Source organism: Conger conger, chromosome 6 (assembly GCF_963514075.1).
Source record: "Conger conger chromosome 6, fConCon1.1, whole genome shotgun sequence".
Taxonomy (NCBI): domain Eukaryota; kingdom Metazoa; phylum Chordata; class Actinopteri; order Anguilliformes; family Congridae; genus Conger; species Conger conger.
The window spans coordinates 33,043,553-33,061,023 of NC_083765.1; the positions used below are offsets into that span (position 1 = coordinate 33,043,553).

General features: G+C 43.2%; 1 protein-coding gene across 3 annotated transcripts; it reads left to right on the plus strand.

The window, feature by feature from the left end:
- The first annotated feature begins 125 nt into the window (after positions 1-125).
- tmem154 (transmembrane protein 154) lies at positions 126-16,131 on the plus strand. Of its 3 annotated transcripts, none has more exons than XM_061244327.1 (8): positions 126-271; positions 4,455-4,514; positions 4,603-4,665; positions 5,351-5,536; positions 6,749-6,803; positions 8,137-8,213; positions 9,078-9,130; positions 14,046-16,131. In XM_061244327.1, exons 1-7 carry the CDS (start codon positions 178-180, stop codon positions 9,116-9,118), a joined length of 576 nt encoding a protein of 191 aa, XP_061100311.1. In that variant the 5' UTR covers positions 126-177; the 3' UTR covers positions 9,119-9,130; positions 14,046-16,131. The 3 variants fall into 3 exon arrangements, with proteins under 3 accessions (XP_061100311.1, XP_061100312.1, XP_061100313.1); XM_061244328.1 differs by having other exon boundaries at positions 14,062-16,131; XM_061244329.1 differs by lacking the exon at positions 4,455-4,514.
- The last annotated feature ends 1,340 nt before the right edge of the window (positions 16,132-17,471 follow it).

The following is a 17,471-nucleotide window of genomic DNA, read 5'->3' on the forward strand; positions in this document are numbered from 1 at the left end:
CTTAGCTCGCAGAAGTGCAGCAAGGCTTGTGTCTACAAGCACACTGCTGATTGCATCACATACGAGACATCCCTTTAGTGGAGAAAAAAAAAGTGAATAGGTGAGTCTGAGCTCAACCAGGAAACAGGAAGCGCAGGATGTGGTGAGAGTGAGTGGAGACCAGGGCACGATGGCACGATGCCTATATCTGAGAGAGGAAAAGGCCAGAGAAGTCACCAGGACATGACCCTGCTGCTGCTCCTGGTTCTCGCAGCCAGCCTGGCTGGACGAGGTAGGTTTGGATGTGTCTTTTCCCCTCCGTGAATAGCTGAGAATAACACCATGTGGGACTGCTAAAAAGAGAGACGTGAAATCACAGGGAGGGATATCTGTGATACGGTTCGGCTAATGAGAGTTAGACAATAAATGTGATTAAGTTAATTAGGTTTATTAATTAGGTTTATTTTAGGATTCTTTTCCAGTGCTTGCCGTGGTTTAGCTGTGGAATGGCTGTTCGTGTTTTTAAAAACTGAAGCATTTCAAAGTGGAAGAACAGGTTTCCAAATATGATCAATTTAAGGAGAAATCTTTTGGTCGCTGCATGTCTGCTCTTGTATTTTTTCCATGAGTGTGGTTATGTAAAATAAGCGTAAAATAAGGTGGCTGCCATTTTCTTTCTACAAATATGAAAAACTGAGATAAGTGTTTGCTCTAAACAAGCTTTTATTGTCGGTGTTCTTGAGATAAAAGTAGGCTGCTTTCAAAAAACTTTCTTGAGATGACTACAAGAAAGCCTGAAATGAACTTCTGGTTTTGCTATTAAATGTTCTTTGCCAACACACAGCCACATTTTATATGTATTCAAATGAATATGTAAATTAGCATCTGATGGACCATTGGTGCAAGAGCCTTTCTCCTTTATGAATAATCCTTTGTGAGTGTCACGATGGATAGAAGAATGAAAGTGACTCTTTACTTTCTGCTGAACAGCAGCTAATTCAGGGAGAACCTGAATTATTCTTCAAGTGGTATAACAAAGTATGGGGAATCAGGATGCCTTTACAATATTCTAAGAGATCTGAAAACAGATCCTCCAGTTTATAGGATTTTTACATTTTTACATTTTACAGTCAGTGCAGCCATAAATCAAATATAAACCAGTGCTGACATGAAAATCGGCGAGTCAGTGGATTATCACAGGATCTGAATCATTCATGTTTCACTTTGAATTTGAATTTGTCTTGATGAAGCATTCAGACTTTGAGTCACAGTGGTGTTTATGGTCACCCTGAGGGTTGTCTCCCCAAGGGTGTAAAATCAGTGAGACTGGTGTTCTGTGTTGATATATCTGTACAGAGCCGACACTAACTCAGGCACTTCTACACTTATACATTAGCTAAGCCTAGTTAAATTTCACCTGGTTCATACCTAATGCTCGAGTGGCAATACAATCGAGAATGTCATTAGTCACTGGTAAGGTATAGCATGAACCAGTAGTTTCTGTTGAATGAGATGTATTTGCAGAAAACCACTATAAAGTGCTATTTTGTTTAGTGTTTTAAGGCTATAGGTTATAATTGGTAGAATCAGCTCAGTTTTGGGTGATACTGTATGTGTCTGTTTGAATTATCTTTCAAATAGAAATTTTTCAGTGGAATTTAGTCAGGCCGGCGGCACGGATGGTGCAGTGGGTAGCACTGCCGCCTCGCAGCAAGGAGGTCCTGGGTTCGAATCCCCGTTTGCCGGGGCCTCTCTGTGCGGAGTTTGCATGTTCTCCCCATGTCTGCGTGGGTTTCCTCCAGGTACTCCGGTTTCCTCCCACAGTCCAAATACATGCAGGTTAGGCTGATTGGAGAGTCTAAATTGCTCGTAGGTATGAGTGTGTGAGTGAATGGTGTATGTGCCCTGCGATGGACTGGCGACCTGTCCAGGGTATTCCTGCCTTTCGCCCAATGTATGCTGGGATAGGCTCCAGCCCCCTGCGACCCTGTTCAGGATAAGCGGGTTAAGATAATGAATGAATGAATGAATTTAGTCAGGCCTGCACACAATTTAAATGATAAAAGAAACTGACCTGCTTGGCCGAATAGAGTACCTGGAATTGGAGAAATCTTTCCACATCTATGCATTTGAATTTTGTAGGATCATCTCTCCTGATTCCCTGGTTCAGGTGGCTTTTCAGTTACTATAACCATCTATTGCTCTAATGCTCTCAACATATTTGAGCTTTTAATGTGCCTATTTGGTATCTAACTACTAATATTGTTAATTTTGATGTTGTTAATTGCAGTCTTTAAATTTTGTATTGCTTATATTTTATATAGTATTTTATGATCGATTAAATTAATGCTTAAAAACTTGTAATAGTCCAATGCTGTTCAATTACCTTCAATGACATTTACATTTACATTTTAGTCATTTGACAGACGCTTTTAATCCAAAGTGACTTACAAGTGCATAGGTTCTTCCACAAGTCAAAGCATCACATCCATAACTAGGAAAATACACATGAAATGCTGTTCTAAACATATAGTCATCATAAGTGCAATTTTTTATTTTTTATTTATTATTTTTTTGGGGTTAGGCAAGAGGGATAGGGATATCAGAAAGGGGGGTGGGGGAAATCAGGAGGGAGGACTAAGGTAGAGTTTGAAAAGGTGTGTTTTTAGTCTGCGTCGAAATAGGGGGAGGGATTCTGCTGTCCTGACAGTGGTAGGCAAGTCATTCCACCACTGAGGAACCAGAACGGAAAACAGGCGTGAACGTGCAGCTCAACCGCCAGGTGCACGTAGAGAGGGAACCATAAGGCAACCAGAGCTGGCAGACCGGAGTGGTCTAACTGGGGAGTAGGGAGTGATCAAGGATTGTATGTAAGGTGGGGCAGTCCCCTTAGCAGCCTGAAATGCCAACACTAGGGCCTTGAATCGGATGCATGCGGCAATTGGAAGCCAGTGGAGGCCAATGAGAAGCGGGGTGACATGAGCCAACCTGGGCTGACTGGTGATCAGGCGGGCTACAGCATTCTGGACCAGCTGAAGGGGCTTGATGGCACATGCTGGGAGACCGGCTAGGAGGGAGTTGCAGTAATCCAGGCGGGAAATGACGAGCTAGGAGCTGGGTGGCTTTCTCCGTCAGGAGATGACGGATACAGCATATATTGTACAGAAAGAACCTGCAGGTTCTGGCAGTGGAGGATACTTGTGGAGCCAGGGTGAGGCAGTTATCAAGAGTCACCCTGAGATTCTTTGCCATACGGGAGGAGGAAACTACAAAGTCCTCAACAGTCAGTGAGAGGTTGATTGACGGAGAGGACTTAGCAGGGATGTAGAGAAGCTCAGTTTTGGCAAGGTTAAGCTTCATTACATTACATTACATTATTGGCATTTGGCAGACACTCTTATCCAGCGCGACGTACAACAAAGTGCATACCCATAACCAGGGATAAGTGCGCTGAAAGACCCTAGAGGGAAGTACAATTTCAATTGCTACCCGTACAACAAAGATAAGGACCAGGGCCTACAACAAATAAACAAACAAACAACAAAGCAAAAGTGACCAAACTTAACTATCCAAATACTGCTTACCTAGCCAACTAAAAATACCGAAACACAACGTAAATCACAAAGACAATAATTAAGGTTTACAGGGAGGTAGGGAGGGATGGGGAGAGGTGATGCTTGAAGAGGTGTGTCTTCAGTTTGCGCTTGAATGTGGGGAGAGATTCTACAGTTCTGACCTCAACGGGGAGTTTGTTCCACCACCGTGGCCAGAACAGACAGTAATCGTGAGCGTGAGGTGGAGGTTCGGAGAGGGGGAGGTGCCAAGCGGCCTGTGGAGGCTAAACGAAGAGGTCTGGCAGGGGAGACAGGCCGGTAGTTGCTCAGAGCAGAGGGGTCAAGAGTAGGATTTTTGAGCATGGGAGTGACTCTGGCTCTCTTCAGGGAAGAGGGCATGGAGCCGGAAGAGAGGGAGGTGTTGATTAGAGAGGAGAGAAAAGGGAGAATGTAATTAGATATAGATTGTAGAAGGGGAGAGGGGATGGGGTCAAGTGGTCAGGTGGTCGGGTGGTGGGATGTAAGGAGTTTCAATGTGTCGGAGTCAGAGAGGGGAGAAAAGAGAAGAGAGGAGAAGGTTGAAAACAGTTTGCAGTTTTCAGTGCGTAGTGATTACGACACCACAGGAGAGGGGTCCATACCGGACGCAGATGCGGGCAAGTAAACAGTCAGAAGGTCATGTAGCAGTTTCTTAATACTCAAGTTTATGAGAATTGTGGGGAGTAATTCAGTTTCCCGCAACCTTGTTCTGCGGTCCTGCTTCCTCCCCTGCCTCTTGCTTGTTCACAAGCTTACCCAGTGAGTGGTGTTTGCCACGCTGCCTTTGGACACGAGCGGGCGTGTCCACTCCCACAGATCTGTGTGTTGCGGCTTCTTTGGGCTGCAGTGTAAACCTTGTGTCATTTCCTCTTGCGCTCACAGTGCTGAGTGATGTCATACCCACAGAAGATTCTGCCTTCACCACTGTTATGCATTCTCCAGGTAAGTCCTCTGCTCCGTGGAAGAGTGGGGATGGTTTATGATCCTCATCCATGCCTTTACTTATTTACATTTTATTCTTCAATGACAGGAGATGAAGACAGAACTATAACAGATGAGAATGGCCTGTCAGGAGAAGGAGAAGATTTTAATGGTAATGGAACATATAAGCTCAGTCAATATTTTGATTCTTCCTTTTCAGATATTGAAAATTATAATACCAGTTGTGCAGTGGATAGCATGGTCACCATACAGCATGAAGGTCCAGGTTTCAATCCTGGCTGGGGCCTTTCTGTGTGGAGTTTGCATTTTCCATCCATGTCCATGGACGTGTCCTCCTCTGTGGTTTCCTCCCACAGTCCAAAGACATTAGGTTAATTGGAGACTTGGGGTGCACCCCAATTCCTGAAAATGTTATCCTCCTTTCCACCAAAGTATGGGGCTGGAGGTATAGGGAAGGAGGATGCACACCCAAAACTGTCGCGAGGTGCAGACTAATGGAGAGCAATCATAAAAAGAAAAAGATAATCGCACACTCTACTCTGCTCCCAAGTTATTTATTGCAAAACTTGACGTTTCGACATGCAGAATCTTCTTCATGGTATATGCTGTCTTTTGGATTTTGGATTTTGTCCTTTTGTAACTGTTCATAATATAATACAATTTTATTAAAAGGGTACTTTTCAGTGATGTAGGCTACTGTACTGTCAAATGCTTCTGGCTACTTATACAGAGTTGCAATTTAATTGTTTTCAAAGTCATCTGTAAGGAATAGGATTGTGATATCTTGTTGGTAGCCTACATGCTAATGGTGATTAATGTAAGTTCTTGTTAAACAGGGCTCAGGAACCCCATAGTGTTTACAGGAGAACCTACAGGCATCCCGCCGAATGATACTCGAAGCAATTTGCTCAACCCCCTGGCGATCATCATCCCACTCCTGCTGCTCCTCTTGCTGGTGGTGGCCATATCTGTGGCTGTGTTTATCTGCAGCCGGAGGAGGGCGAAACAGCACAGCGGTGCTGGTGAGTTGAGCAGCGTGTGCACTCTCTTCAAACAATGCGCTTTGTAGCAGGAGTGTAAATTAAATTCAGTCCCCTCAAAAAGTACTGGAACATCAACGCCAATTCCTTTGTTTGAGCTATACACTGAATACATTTGGGGTTGAGATGAAAAGGTGAACACGGGACAAGAGTTCAGAATGTCCGATTTATTTCCTAGTATTTAAACCAAGATGTGTTGAACTACTTAGAACATAGCACCTTTGCCATGCTTCACAGATGAGCTTGTATGTTTTGGATTATGAGCAGATCCGTTCTTTCGCCACACTTTGGCCTTTCCATTACTTTGGTTAATCCTGGATTCATCAGTCCATAAAACTTTGTTCCAAAACGTTTTTCTTCTTTGCAAATTGTAATCTCGCCTTCAGATTCTTACTGCTGATGAGTGGTTTGTATCTTGTGGTATAGCCTCTATATTGCTGCTCTCTAAGTCTTCTTGATGGCCTTGTGGAGATTGTGATGTCACTGACTGATTATTTAGGGTTTTTTCTTCACAGCTCTCACAATATTTCTCTCATCAACTGCTGTTGTTTGACTTGGTCAACCTGTTCGATGTCTATTGCTTAGTATGGTTTCTTTCTTTTTCTGGACATTCCAAGTTGTTGTACAGGCTATCCCCAATGTTTGTGCAATGATCAATTTCCAATCTTTTCCAAGCTTCAAAATTGCTTGTTTTTTCAGCTCTCTGGTCTTTATGTTGGTTCATCTTTTCTAACACAAATGCAGTCTTAGTCTTCTCAGGCAAAGCCCAAGGCCAAAACCAAGAGTAAAAAGTCAGAACTATTTATTATTTAACAAATCAATCTAGCAGGACACATCTGGGCAACAATGTGGTGGTCTGATACAAAAGGTGATATGTTCAAATTTGTTTATCAAATCTAGATAAAAATACCAGGAAATTTGGATCTGTCATCTCATGTACATCTTTTGACCTCAAACTCATTTGTCTTCAGTGTATTGCAAAAGCAAAGGACCTTGCTGTTCTAATACTTTTGGAGGGACTGTATAGCCTACTGTATATTTTTTGCATACATTTTCTGTATGTACATCAGTTTCAGTTTCTAATATGCTCACTAATTTATCTGTAGATGCCACAGTTTCAAGATTAAGAGATTGTGTCATTGTGTTCAGGAAACATGACACATGCTGAAAAAACACCATTGCTCTTTGTTTCAGGTGATATGAGAGAAGATGAGATCTTACATGGGTCCGATACAGAAAAAGTACCAATGTGAGTAAAAACAAACAAAAAAAAGAAATGTCACAAATGCCGTGTATTTTATCCAGTTTAGAATAGGCCTTTTCCACATGAGCATGCCCCAGTCTACCAGCAGATGCTTTTGAATAATACGGTATGTAATGTTGTTTCTAAAACCTTAGTTCGTCACATTCTGCTGCACTGCACAGTGAAAATAAAAAGCTCACAATTTGGGAAAAAATGTGGGGGGAAAGGAAGGCCTCTTGATATGTTTGTCGCAAGAGATTCAGTTTGGAGAGTATTCCTTATATCCATGACATTACATTTCCATAAATAATAAATCATATGCTAAAGGGTAACAGAGGCTGTTCAAATGTAAAATTCTAATGGGCTATCGTTAACTTACTTTTTGGTGCCTTTAAGGAGTGTCAGCAACATTGGTTGCCACTCTTATGTTTCATAATACGTACTTTCAAAAGTTCCATGCAACAATTGCGACAATCCTGTTTCCTCTGGTGATGTAAGTAGATGCAATAGTCAACATTGTGACTCCGCGGTGAGGTGTGTCTGAAGTGACTGTATGAATACTCTATGAAAACTGTTTGAACGCTTTCTGTACTCTTGCGATGTGCTGCAATTTCCCTCCTGCTTACAAGCTTCCACCCATGTTAGTGTTATGAAAAGAGAAGTGGCATCTGGGCTGCCATGCCCTGCTGAGAAAAACAACTCAAACTAGGTTTTGAAACGGATGATAGCTGGTTGACCAGCTCAGACCAGCTCCCCTGCTCAACATGGTTTGACCAACTGGTAACTTTGAGCTGGTCAGAACTGGATTTTACACCAGGATGTAGCAGCTAGCTTGTGCAGGCCAGCAGCAGGCCACAAAGCAAATGTGACACATTGCTACATTTCCTCATGGCCTAACCCTGTTTCTCATTCTAATATTTCTTTGCTAGACCAAGAAACGGTAGTGAATAGCTATAGGCTTTGCCAAGCAGGCTTGCTTTTGATACATAGAGCTAAGACCGTCAGGTATTCTTCTGCATTCATATAACATGTACTTTTGTTTATTATTTAAGAGCATAGAGATCTAGAGAACTAAGAGAAGGCGAGAAAATGAAAAAATACTCGTACTAATACTAAAATACTTCTGATACTAGTGTTCAAAGACAATTGACGTCTGTCAAATCAGTCAGGCTACAGTGCCATCATCTGGACAGCATTGGTATTACACAAATGTAAGAAAAGAATGTGTGCAAGGGGTGAAGATTCTGACATTATCCTTTAAAAAAAAAAAAAACATATATGCTAATGTTGCGACATAGGGAAGAATGTATGCACTGAGATATGTCTGCCCGTTGTCTAGGCCCATGTTTGAGGACGATGTGCCCTCCGTACTAGAGCTGGAGATGGAGGATCTGGAGAAATGGATGGTGAAAGACAGTGAGTCACATCTTTACATTACATTCAGGCACTGGTATAGCTCATCATTTGTTTTTGTTTTCTTTTTGCTCTTTTATTGTGACAGTAAAAAATTATAGTCTGTGGTTTGCTGCATCTGCTTCAGTCTTTACAATTTACAGCCAAACAGCCAATGAGGATCTCTGTCACTGCTTCTATTGTCCTTAATATGTTAATAATAATCTGTCTACTGTCACAATAAACATCCCTTTCTATACCCCATTATTTCCATCATATTATTCTTTAAACAGACACTTGATGTTTTGACCTTCCTAATCACACAGATAAGCCTTCCCCTGTTAAATAGTGAACTGCTGTCAACAACATGTAAAGTAAAGTGCGTTTATTGTTTATGTGTTTTAGTGTAATTCACTGCTGGGTCATTCAAATTGAACACATTCTCCTGCAGTAAAGCAATTTCACCAGAAGAGGTCCCTCATGCACTACAAACCTTTTCTTTTCGTGAACAGTGTGTAATGAAATGACTGCTTGCTGATTTCCTTCTGTTTAAAAAAAAATGTTTTTTTAAACTTTCCAAACATTCTTCAATGGAATAGTTTTATGTAAGACAAATAAGAAGCTCATCTGTCAGATGAGAAAGTGACTGTGAATGTGGGAAAGATTAAAAAAAGCAATTTATTTTTCTTTGTATATGTAACTACTCACTGTTCCCCTTGAGCCAGCGTTCTGACTCAGCATATGGCCCTCTCCTGAGAGATGCACTGTACGGAGTAACACAGTAGAGATGATACACAGTTTATACCAGGCTATGATTTATTAGTCTCTAAATCTCAGCCAGTGATATTGTTTATCTGCCTAATTTCATTATCTATGAATTTCTGACAGCTGGGAGAATTTGTGTGGATTCTGCAGGAGATGAAGCCTAACAGGAATACTCGGTGAGTAGGTTGCCGACTACCTTTATACATCTGAAGAATTTGCTCCAGGTAATCTCTTTTTTCCCATACCCTCAGCCCCCATTGAATTCCTCTGTAACGTGTCACTCAGCCTGCTGCTAGAGTTACCAGGCCCGCTCCTCCTTTCTATCACCTGTGGGATATAATGAGTGTTTGATTCTCACACTGGCTGAATGATTCCGTAGGGTTACAAGATGAGACAAGACAGCGAATGCGTCACGCCCAGGGATACAATACAGATGGTTGGGGTTTCCAGGAATTGGGGAGCAATGAGTGACAGAGTGTTACGTGTTCTCATAACAACACCTTTGACTCATAGCAAGATTAAAAAACAGAGAAGGCTATAGTTCAGTATGTTGTGATGGATATACTGTATGTGAGAAACTACCGAGCATTGTATGTTTTTTATTCTTTTTTTCCTGTGCTTGTAAGATAACATACACATTTTGGGACAAGCGTACATTATTACTAACTAATAACATGGCATTTTTGAGGTACCAATGTGAGCCACAGTAAACATTTGATGTTTCTTTTTTGTTTTGCGCAGAAACAGAAATACAACAGACAAGGGTTTTTAAAATCAATATAACTTCTATTTATCTATCTTTAAATGTATTTGTCACTCCCATCGCTGTAAACATTGGTATGAGAACTGCTCCAATGGGGGAATAATAAGACGAGTAGCCGTGGTGACAGCCCCTCCCTCTCAGTTCTGGGCTGTGTTGTGTCATGCTTGGAGTGGAGTTCACAGTTACACTGAAGCTGTGGGCTGCAAACTGCTGCACCACCTCTATTCTCCTGAAGGAAATGCAATATATTGCAATATTTCTTTAAAAAATATGATCAAGAACAGATCATGCCAATATATTGGCAAATTTTCAAATACTTTCCATTACATTTTTTGACATTGCGCTGAAAAAAATTTATATTTCCAAACTGTGCATGTATTTGCGATATTTTGTTGCATATTCAACATCCGTATGGGCCCACGCAGTCAATACCCAATCACTATCCCCGATCTTCTTGATGGACAGGAGAGATGTGTGTTAGATACCTCCCCCTTGCTTTGCAGCAGCTCGACCGATCAATAGCAGTCAAACACTGAATTCTGCCTGTCTGGAGAGATTGTACCGCAGTCAAGGTCCCTGAAGACCCCTGTTAGGTCTCAGAGAAACCATACACAAGTTCCCCTTTTGGGTCTAAGTAACGGTAATCCAAACCCCCACTTTTACCACATTTCTAAACCCTACCGTTAACCCTAACCCTATCCTAAATATAATCTTAACCCCAACCCAAATTCTGATGTTAACTCTTAGCCTATAGCTCCCAACCCTAACCATAATCAAGCCATTAAACCTAATTCTACTTCAACCCTCACTCAAATCCTAGCCTCTAACCATACGTCAAGTACAGGAGGACCGTGCAAGAATAACTTTTTTCACTTTTGTAAACATGGTTTTTAAATATACACTCAGTGAGCACTTTATTAGGTATTTATTAGACTTATTGCTGCCGTAGCCTATCCACTTAGAGGTTTGCTATTGTGTTTTCAGAGATGCTCTTCTGCATACCACTGTTGTAAAGCATGGTTATTTGTGTTACTATCACCTTCCTGTCAGCTTCGACCAGTCTGGACATTCTCCTCTGACCTCTCTCATTAACAACGTGTTTCTGTCTGTAGAACTGCTGCTCACTGGATGTTTTTAGTTTTTCCTGGTATAGTGCTCACTGAGTGTATATATGTTTAATTGATAATGAAGAAATGCAGCCAAGCTCCCCATGTAAGCTGGCAGCATGGGTCCTCATACTATAGTTGTTAAGTCAGTGGTCTCCATCCCTGGTCCTGGAGAGCTACTGGGTCTGCTGTTTTTTGTTTTCACCTTAAAATCAGCACCCTATTGAGACCCAGGTAACCAGGTGAGGTGAGTAGCTCTCCAGGACCAGGGTTGGTGACCTCTGTGTTAAGTCTTATTTTGCAATAAGAAAGGTGGCAATGGGCTGACCTCTGACCTCTCTAAACCCACGTGCTGCTGTGTGCCAGGTTTGTACCCAGAGATCACAGCTGAACACACTTCCATGGTTTCATCCTGTGCAGAACAGAGCAGGGTTCTGTGGTCCCTACTATAGCCAGGGCATTTTAAGCCAGGAACAACTGCGGCATTCGTTAGCCATTACACAGGGGAGCGTACACACTTATGGTGCAACCGAGGGAGGGAGAGCCTTTCATTAGGAGTTAGGGCTGAAGGCAGGGTCCGCCGGGCAGAGTGTGAGCTCACGACTGTATGCCAAGATCACTCAGCTATCAGCCGGAGGCTCAGGCCTGTGCCTGTCATGAGCACGCCGATGAAGGGGAAACCATAGAAGAAAAAAAACCCTGGGAAAAATTAAACAGTTCACTTCAGTTCAGCTCTGTGTTGTGTGAAGCAGACTGTTAACAGAGGAGGTGTATGGTATCGTTGAACATATGCCGCATTTGTTTGTAGGTATAGAAGATGGTTTCTTAATTGATCGCTGACTATCTGTACCTCCTTCTGTTACTGAGCAGATGACTCTTGCAGGTGTTGGGTTAGTTCTGACTGTTGTGTGTTTTTCTGTGTTTGGGAGAGTAAGTCTGTGGAACGGCATTCAGATGTTTTCTCAGAAGCTGTAGTCCCTGTGTTTGTGAGGGTACGTCTGTAGAACGGGTGTGCAGATGTTTTCTCAGAAGCTGTAGCCTCTCTGTTCGTGTGAAAGCAGAAGGGAGGGACAGAAGTGGTGGGAAAATGAAACTACTCTGCTGGCTTTAGCCTGCTGCCACAGTATCCCACCCGTCCTGTCCTGACATCACAGGTCCTGAGTGCACCCCCCTCCCCTCTGCCCGGGGTCCTGCGTGGGGTTTCGTTTCGCCGTCAGTGCCGGGAAATGAGGAAGCCTCCGTCACAACAAGGCCAAAGGCCCACCGTATGAGCTCAGTCCAAACATTCTCCTTCCGTCTATTCAAAATACCACATGGACAGCCGACAGAGAAAAACAAGCAGCGGTGGGAGAGAGAGAGCGAGTCCGAGCAAGCGCTGCTCTGCTTACTCTCAGAGGCAGAGCGAGCTGTCAGCCTCCATCGGGTCTCTCATAATCACTCCCCACGCTCTGCCGTGATCGGGTCTCATAATCACTCCCCACGCTCTGCCGCGATCGGGTCTCATAATCACTCCCCACGCTCTGCCGCGATCGGGTCTCATAATCACTCCCCACGCTCTGCCGTGATCGGGTCTCATAATCACTCCCCACGCTCTGCCGCGATCGGGTCTCATAATCACTCCCCACGCTCTGCCGCGATCGGGTCTCATAATCACTCCCCACGCTCTGCCGTGATCGGGTCTCATAATCACTCCCCACGCTCTGCCGCGATCGGGTCTCATAATCACTCCCCACGCTCAGCCGTGATCGGGTCTCATAATCACTCCCCACGCTCTGCCGTGATCGGGTATCATAATCACTCCCCACGCTCTGCCGTGATCGGGTCTCATAATCACTCCCCACGCTCTGCCGTGATCGGGTCTCATAATCACTCCCCACGCTCTGCCGCGATCGGGTCTCATAATCACTCCCCACGCTCTGCCGCGATCGGGTCTCATAATCACTCCCCACGCTCTGCCGCGATCGGGTCTCATAATCACTCCCCACGCTCTGCCGTGATCGGGTCTCATAATCACTCCCCATGCTCTGCCTCGATCAGGTCTTCCATTCGCCACGCTCAGCCGGCAACGCTCCAAGAGGAACACTCTTGGGTCTCGTGCCAGCGGCAATCCCACCTCGCAGCCTTCTCCCCGCTGAGACAGACCTGGGTTCTGTTACTGTAGCACTTGTTCATGAGCTCTCTCCTGGGGGGCTGCTGCTGGAGGCAGTATTTGAAGGCTGGCGAGGGGCAAGTGGGCTCCCTATAGACCCAGCAGAAAACCAAAACAGATGGAGTTATGTTATACTGCCAGAGGCACTGTCTTTCCAGTGAGATGTTAAGCAAGGTCCTGACTTGCTGTGGCTATTAAAGAGAGAAGGGGTTCCCTGGTGTTCTGGAACATTCCCAATCTGTCTCTCTGTCTGGCAATTGAACCAGCTCCAGGTTCATACATAGTAAGCAATTTGTTCCAAAATAGAGTGTATAATTCAGGTGGAGGCTAGACAGTGAAATTATGAGACTTATTGCTGCTGTAGCCTATCCACTTAGAGGATAGGTCTTTGCATTGTGTCTTCAGAGATGCTCTTTTGCATACCACTGTTGTAATGCGTGGTTATTTGCATTACTGTCGCCTTCCTGTCAGCTTCGACCAGTCTGGCCCTTCTCCTCTGACCTTTATCACTAACAACACTAACGCAGAACTGCTACTCACTGGATGTTTCTTTGTTTTTTGCACCATTCTCTGCAAATTCTAGAGACTGGTGTACGTGAAAATCACATCAGATCAGTAGAGAGACTCAAACCACCTGGTCTGGCACCAACAATCATTCCACGGTCAAAGTCTCTTAGATCACATTTCTTCCCCATTCTGACATTTGGTCTAAAAAACAGCTGAACCTCTTGACCATGTCTGCATGCTTTTATGCATTCAGTTGCTGCCACATGATAAGCTGATTAATTATTTGCATTAACAAACTGGTGTACAGGTCTACCCCTAATACAGTTATCACTGACTGTATGTATGTATAAGTGAAAATATGTTAAAATGAGAGCCTATGAAATCTGCATTTTCCTGCCTGAAAGTGAATTGTGATAATATATCTTGCAGTGAGTCATAATTTGCGCAACAATTGAGTTTCATACAATGCTGGGGGAAAGAGGGTGGGCAGAATTGGATAGGAATATTTTCTTTTAGTCTTGAAGTAATATCAGATGATTATTAACGGTAATTTCCTATCTGAACAGACTGTTCTCCCTGCAGGGTCTGTCTGGGGCTTGACCGACACATCCCTGGGGGTTAAGAGACCGATCCCCAGTGCGTCACCAACCACAGACGCAACGGCAACGATTCCTCAACATTAAACCAACGCCTACGGACAGACATTTCTGGAAGCAGTGCTGCAGCACAGCATTAATGACAGGAACAAACAAGCCTATTGCTTTTTTGTGATTAATAATTAATACGAGCAACAGTATAGTGCCTGGGGTGATTTTAATGCTTTTATATTAATGCATACATGGATGCAAGTATGGACAAGCAAGCAGAAAAAAAACTGCTAAAGAAAAATCAATCCTGCATAATCATGCATTACTGCATGTTTTCTGCAGCAAGGGCAATGTAACACTCAGCTACAGGCTCCTACACATTGTGTCTGTGGGGTAGGTGATGGGGCATTGGGGCTGTACTTGAACTCTTCACAATGCCTCAGGTTGTTTGTTGTTTGTCTGTGGGTGTGTTTTTATATCCACAGGTATTGAAACTCAGTTTTTGCTCTTCTTTCCTTTGCTGACACACAGTCTCATTTTGTCAGGGTGTTGTGTGTTTTTAACGTCATCTCACCTGACACGACATTGCTGTTGCTTTGAGGTCTTTACATTACAAAGCGGAGAATTGATGGCTGTGTAAAATTTTGCTCTTCTTGGTTAGGATACAAATGAACATGCCATAGTAATGCAGGAGTAATGCCAACAAAGCCTTTCATTTTCCCTCCTGCGTTAGGTTGCTGCCTGTGCATTTTAAACAGTCTCTTTATGGACAATCCTCTGATTTCATGCGCTGTTGTTTACATGCATAAGCACAACAAGCCCGCTAAAGCAGCTTTAGCATAAGCTTTTCCTCAGTGTTATCTGTTTACATTAGTGTGTGCAAAGTAGCTAAATAATGGATTCACTATGTCTCACCTGTCAGTACATACTGGTGTATCCCGTTATCGGATCCTGTTGGATAGCACAGCACAACGAGAGCATTTTCAACAAATAACCGGTGTTTGTACAATTATGAACAATATGACTTGGGTCCTTTCAATGTTCTTTGTTCTTATTTTCAGATTTTATACCTGTAAATATAAAGAATATATTTTGAAATATTCATGCTTTTTTTTACTATAGGTCATTGTTTTGTATATGTTGGTTGAATATTGCAGTTGGTTGCTATTATTTTGGTTTGAGTAAAAGAGGTGGAAAAGTATTTAATTTTGCAATGGGATTTGTAATTTTTTAATGACAGTATATTGGCAGGGGGACATGCTATATGTGCCTTTCAATCTTGGGAATGGAAGCCTGTCATGCTCAAAAGAGAGTTTGTGTTTTGGCAATAGCAATTTGGATTTAAAAATGTATGACCGGTGACAGATGAAACGTTATAATGAACGTCCCATAGTCACCGCAGGCCAAGCTACTTCTGGTCTGACCAAAACGCCAGGCGGAGCACGGTCACCTGCGATTTGTTGAAGCTGAAGCTGGTCCGCCCCAGTGCGCACGATGCATCTGTAAACTGTCACTCCTCGGGTCGCTCCTGACGGCAAAAACCCTCCGTTCTGAGTTCCTCATTTCCAGTGGGTGCTGTGTACAGATGTGCATCGCTGAGCCGTAATGGAATCCATATGAGGGGAGGCTGGGAACAAGGACAGAGACCCAGTAAAGCAATGCATATAAATAAGGAATCTGTGGCACCGCAAATGGGCTCCATCTTTTTTTTTGGTTGCTCACCACTGGTCCTGGACCGAGAGAATTATTTTGAAAGAAGTGCTGAAGGGTTTTTTTCCCTCCCAAGTCTACTGTGAATTTCTGCACTCTTCACTTAAGTGTGTGGAGAAAAGCTTTTATTTCCCACCTGGCTTCAGATCCTCATGATATTGAATGCATTTCCAAATGACTTTATTAAATGGCTTTTACTTTATTTTACTTTTTTATTGAAAATATGGTCACTGTCAGCATTTCATGTTCAGATTGCTGAGGTTTCCTTTGGATTGTAAATAACTTATTTCAGCTTGAGATTTTGTTCTCAATTTTGTTCATTTCTGAATAAAGTTGAGCTATATTTTAAAATGTTCTTGATATTTACATTTCCTTCTTGCTCATACAAACAGCGGACATGTACATGCCTGATATATTGTGGGTTTTTATCACAAAGCATTAAGCACCTGATCCAGGGTAGCAAGCACTCCCCCACCATTTCTTTCTCCCCTCCTCTCTAATTTTGAGTCAATCAGATGGAACTAGGCCAGGTGAGGCGTCAGGTGTCAGCAGGAGTAGCAGGACCTGACACGAGGTCCAGCAGGTTCAGTAATTAAGCAGTTGTACTTCCTACTTCAGTGCTCATAAAAATGTGTCCACTAAGCCATGGGCTTTGAGGTCTAGTTGAAGTTTCCCTAAGACAAGGACACAGGCTTGTTCTCATGGGCACCAATCAGGAACCTGTCTCACTGACTGAACCTGAGGTGATGGAATGCGACACTGGGAGTGTAGGCGTGGGGTTTCCGCCCCACAACGCGGTGCCTGGTCGGCCTGGTCACACCACCGCGTTACCGCCAGGGTTACCGTGAATGGGCGCGGAGGTGTTCCCACCACCCACCCTCGCAGCTCGAGCCAGATTCAGGTAAAACTGGTTTACACACAAACACACACACACACACACTGAATGGCAAAGCACACATGTGACCCCAGTACAGTGGCAGGCGTGCTCTAGAATTTGGAACTGGAATGGGTTCAAATGTAAGGAGACATTTAGATGCATCATAGTGGCTCTTCTCCCTTATGAAAATGGAATATGCTAAAATATACTAAAAGAATTTATATAGTATCTTGTCAAGATGCAATGATATACAATGATGCTGTCCGAGTCAGCTAATTTTCCTAATCTTGAGTATAGAAGCTGATTCGGACATGTTTTGGCAAGTATAAACATTATTGCTACTTTCAGATTTTGCTATGTATTTCCTTAACAATCTGTTGTGAAATGCATTTATTGTTTTTTTATTTTATCATTTATAATATATTGCAGTATATTCCTTTACTTTAAGGAATGATATTCTATATAAAAGCTAGAGTTCATATTAATTCATAATGGAATGATACACTGCCATCTGCTATTAAAATAATTTTGGGGGTTGTCCTTGTGATCTATGCAGCCTATTTTGTTAAAATATGACACCAAAATACAAAAGGCAGGCATGCAGCTACACTGCCGTACCAAAGAGGAAGAGGCCTTACGAGTGTATCATTCCATCCCTAAGGGTCTGCCACTGTCACACCCTATCAGATCTTTTTCATAAGCACATAAGCGGCCAGGTATCTTCCCTCCCTAATCTAGGCCACCAATGAGAGAGAAGGGGTGTGCTGGAAAAGGGATGGGGTGAGAGGTCAGGAGTCATCACACAAGTTAAGTTCACA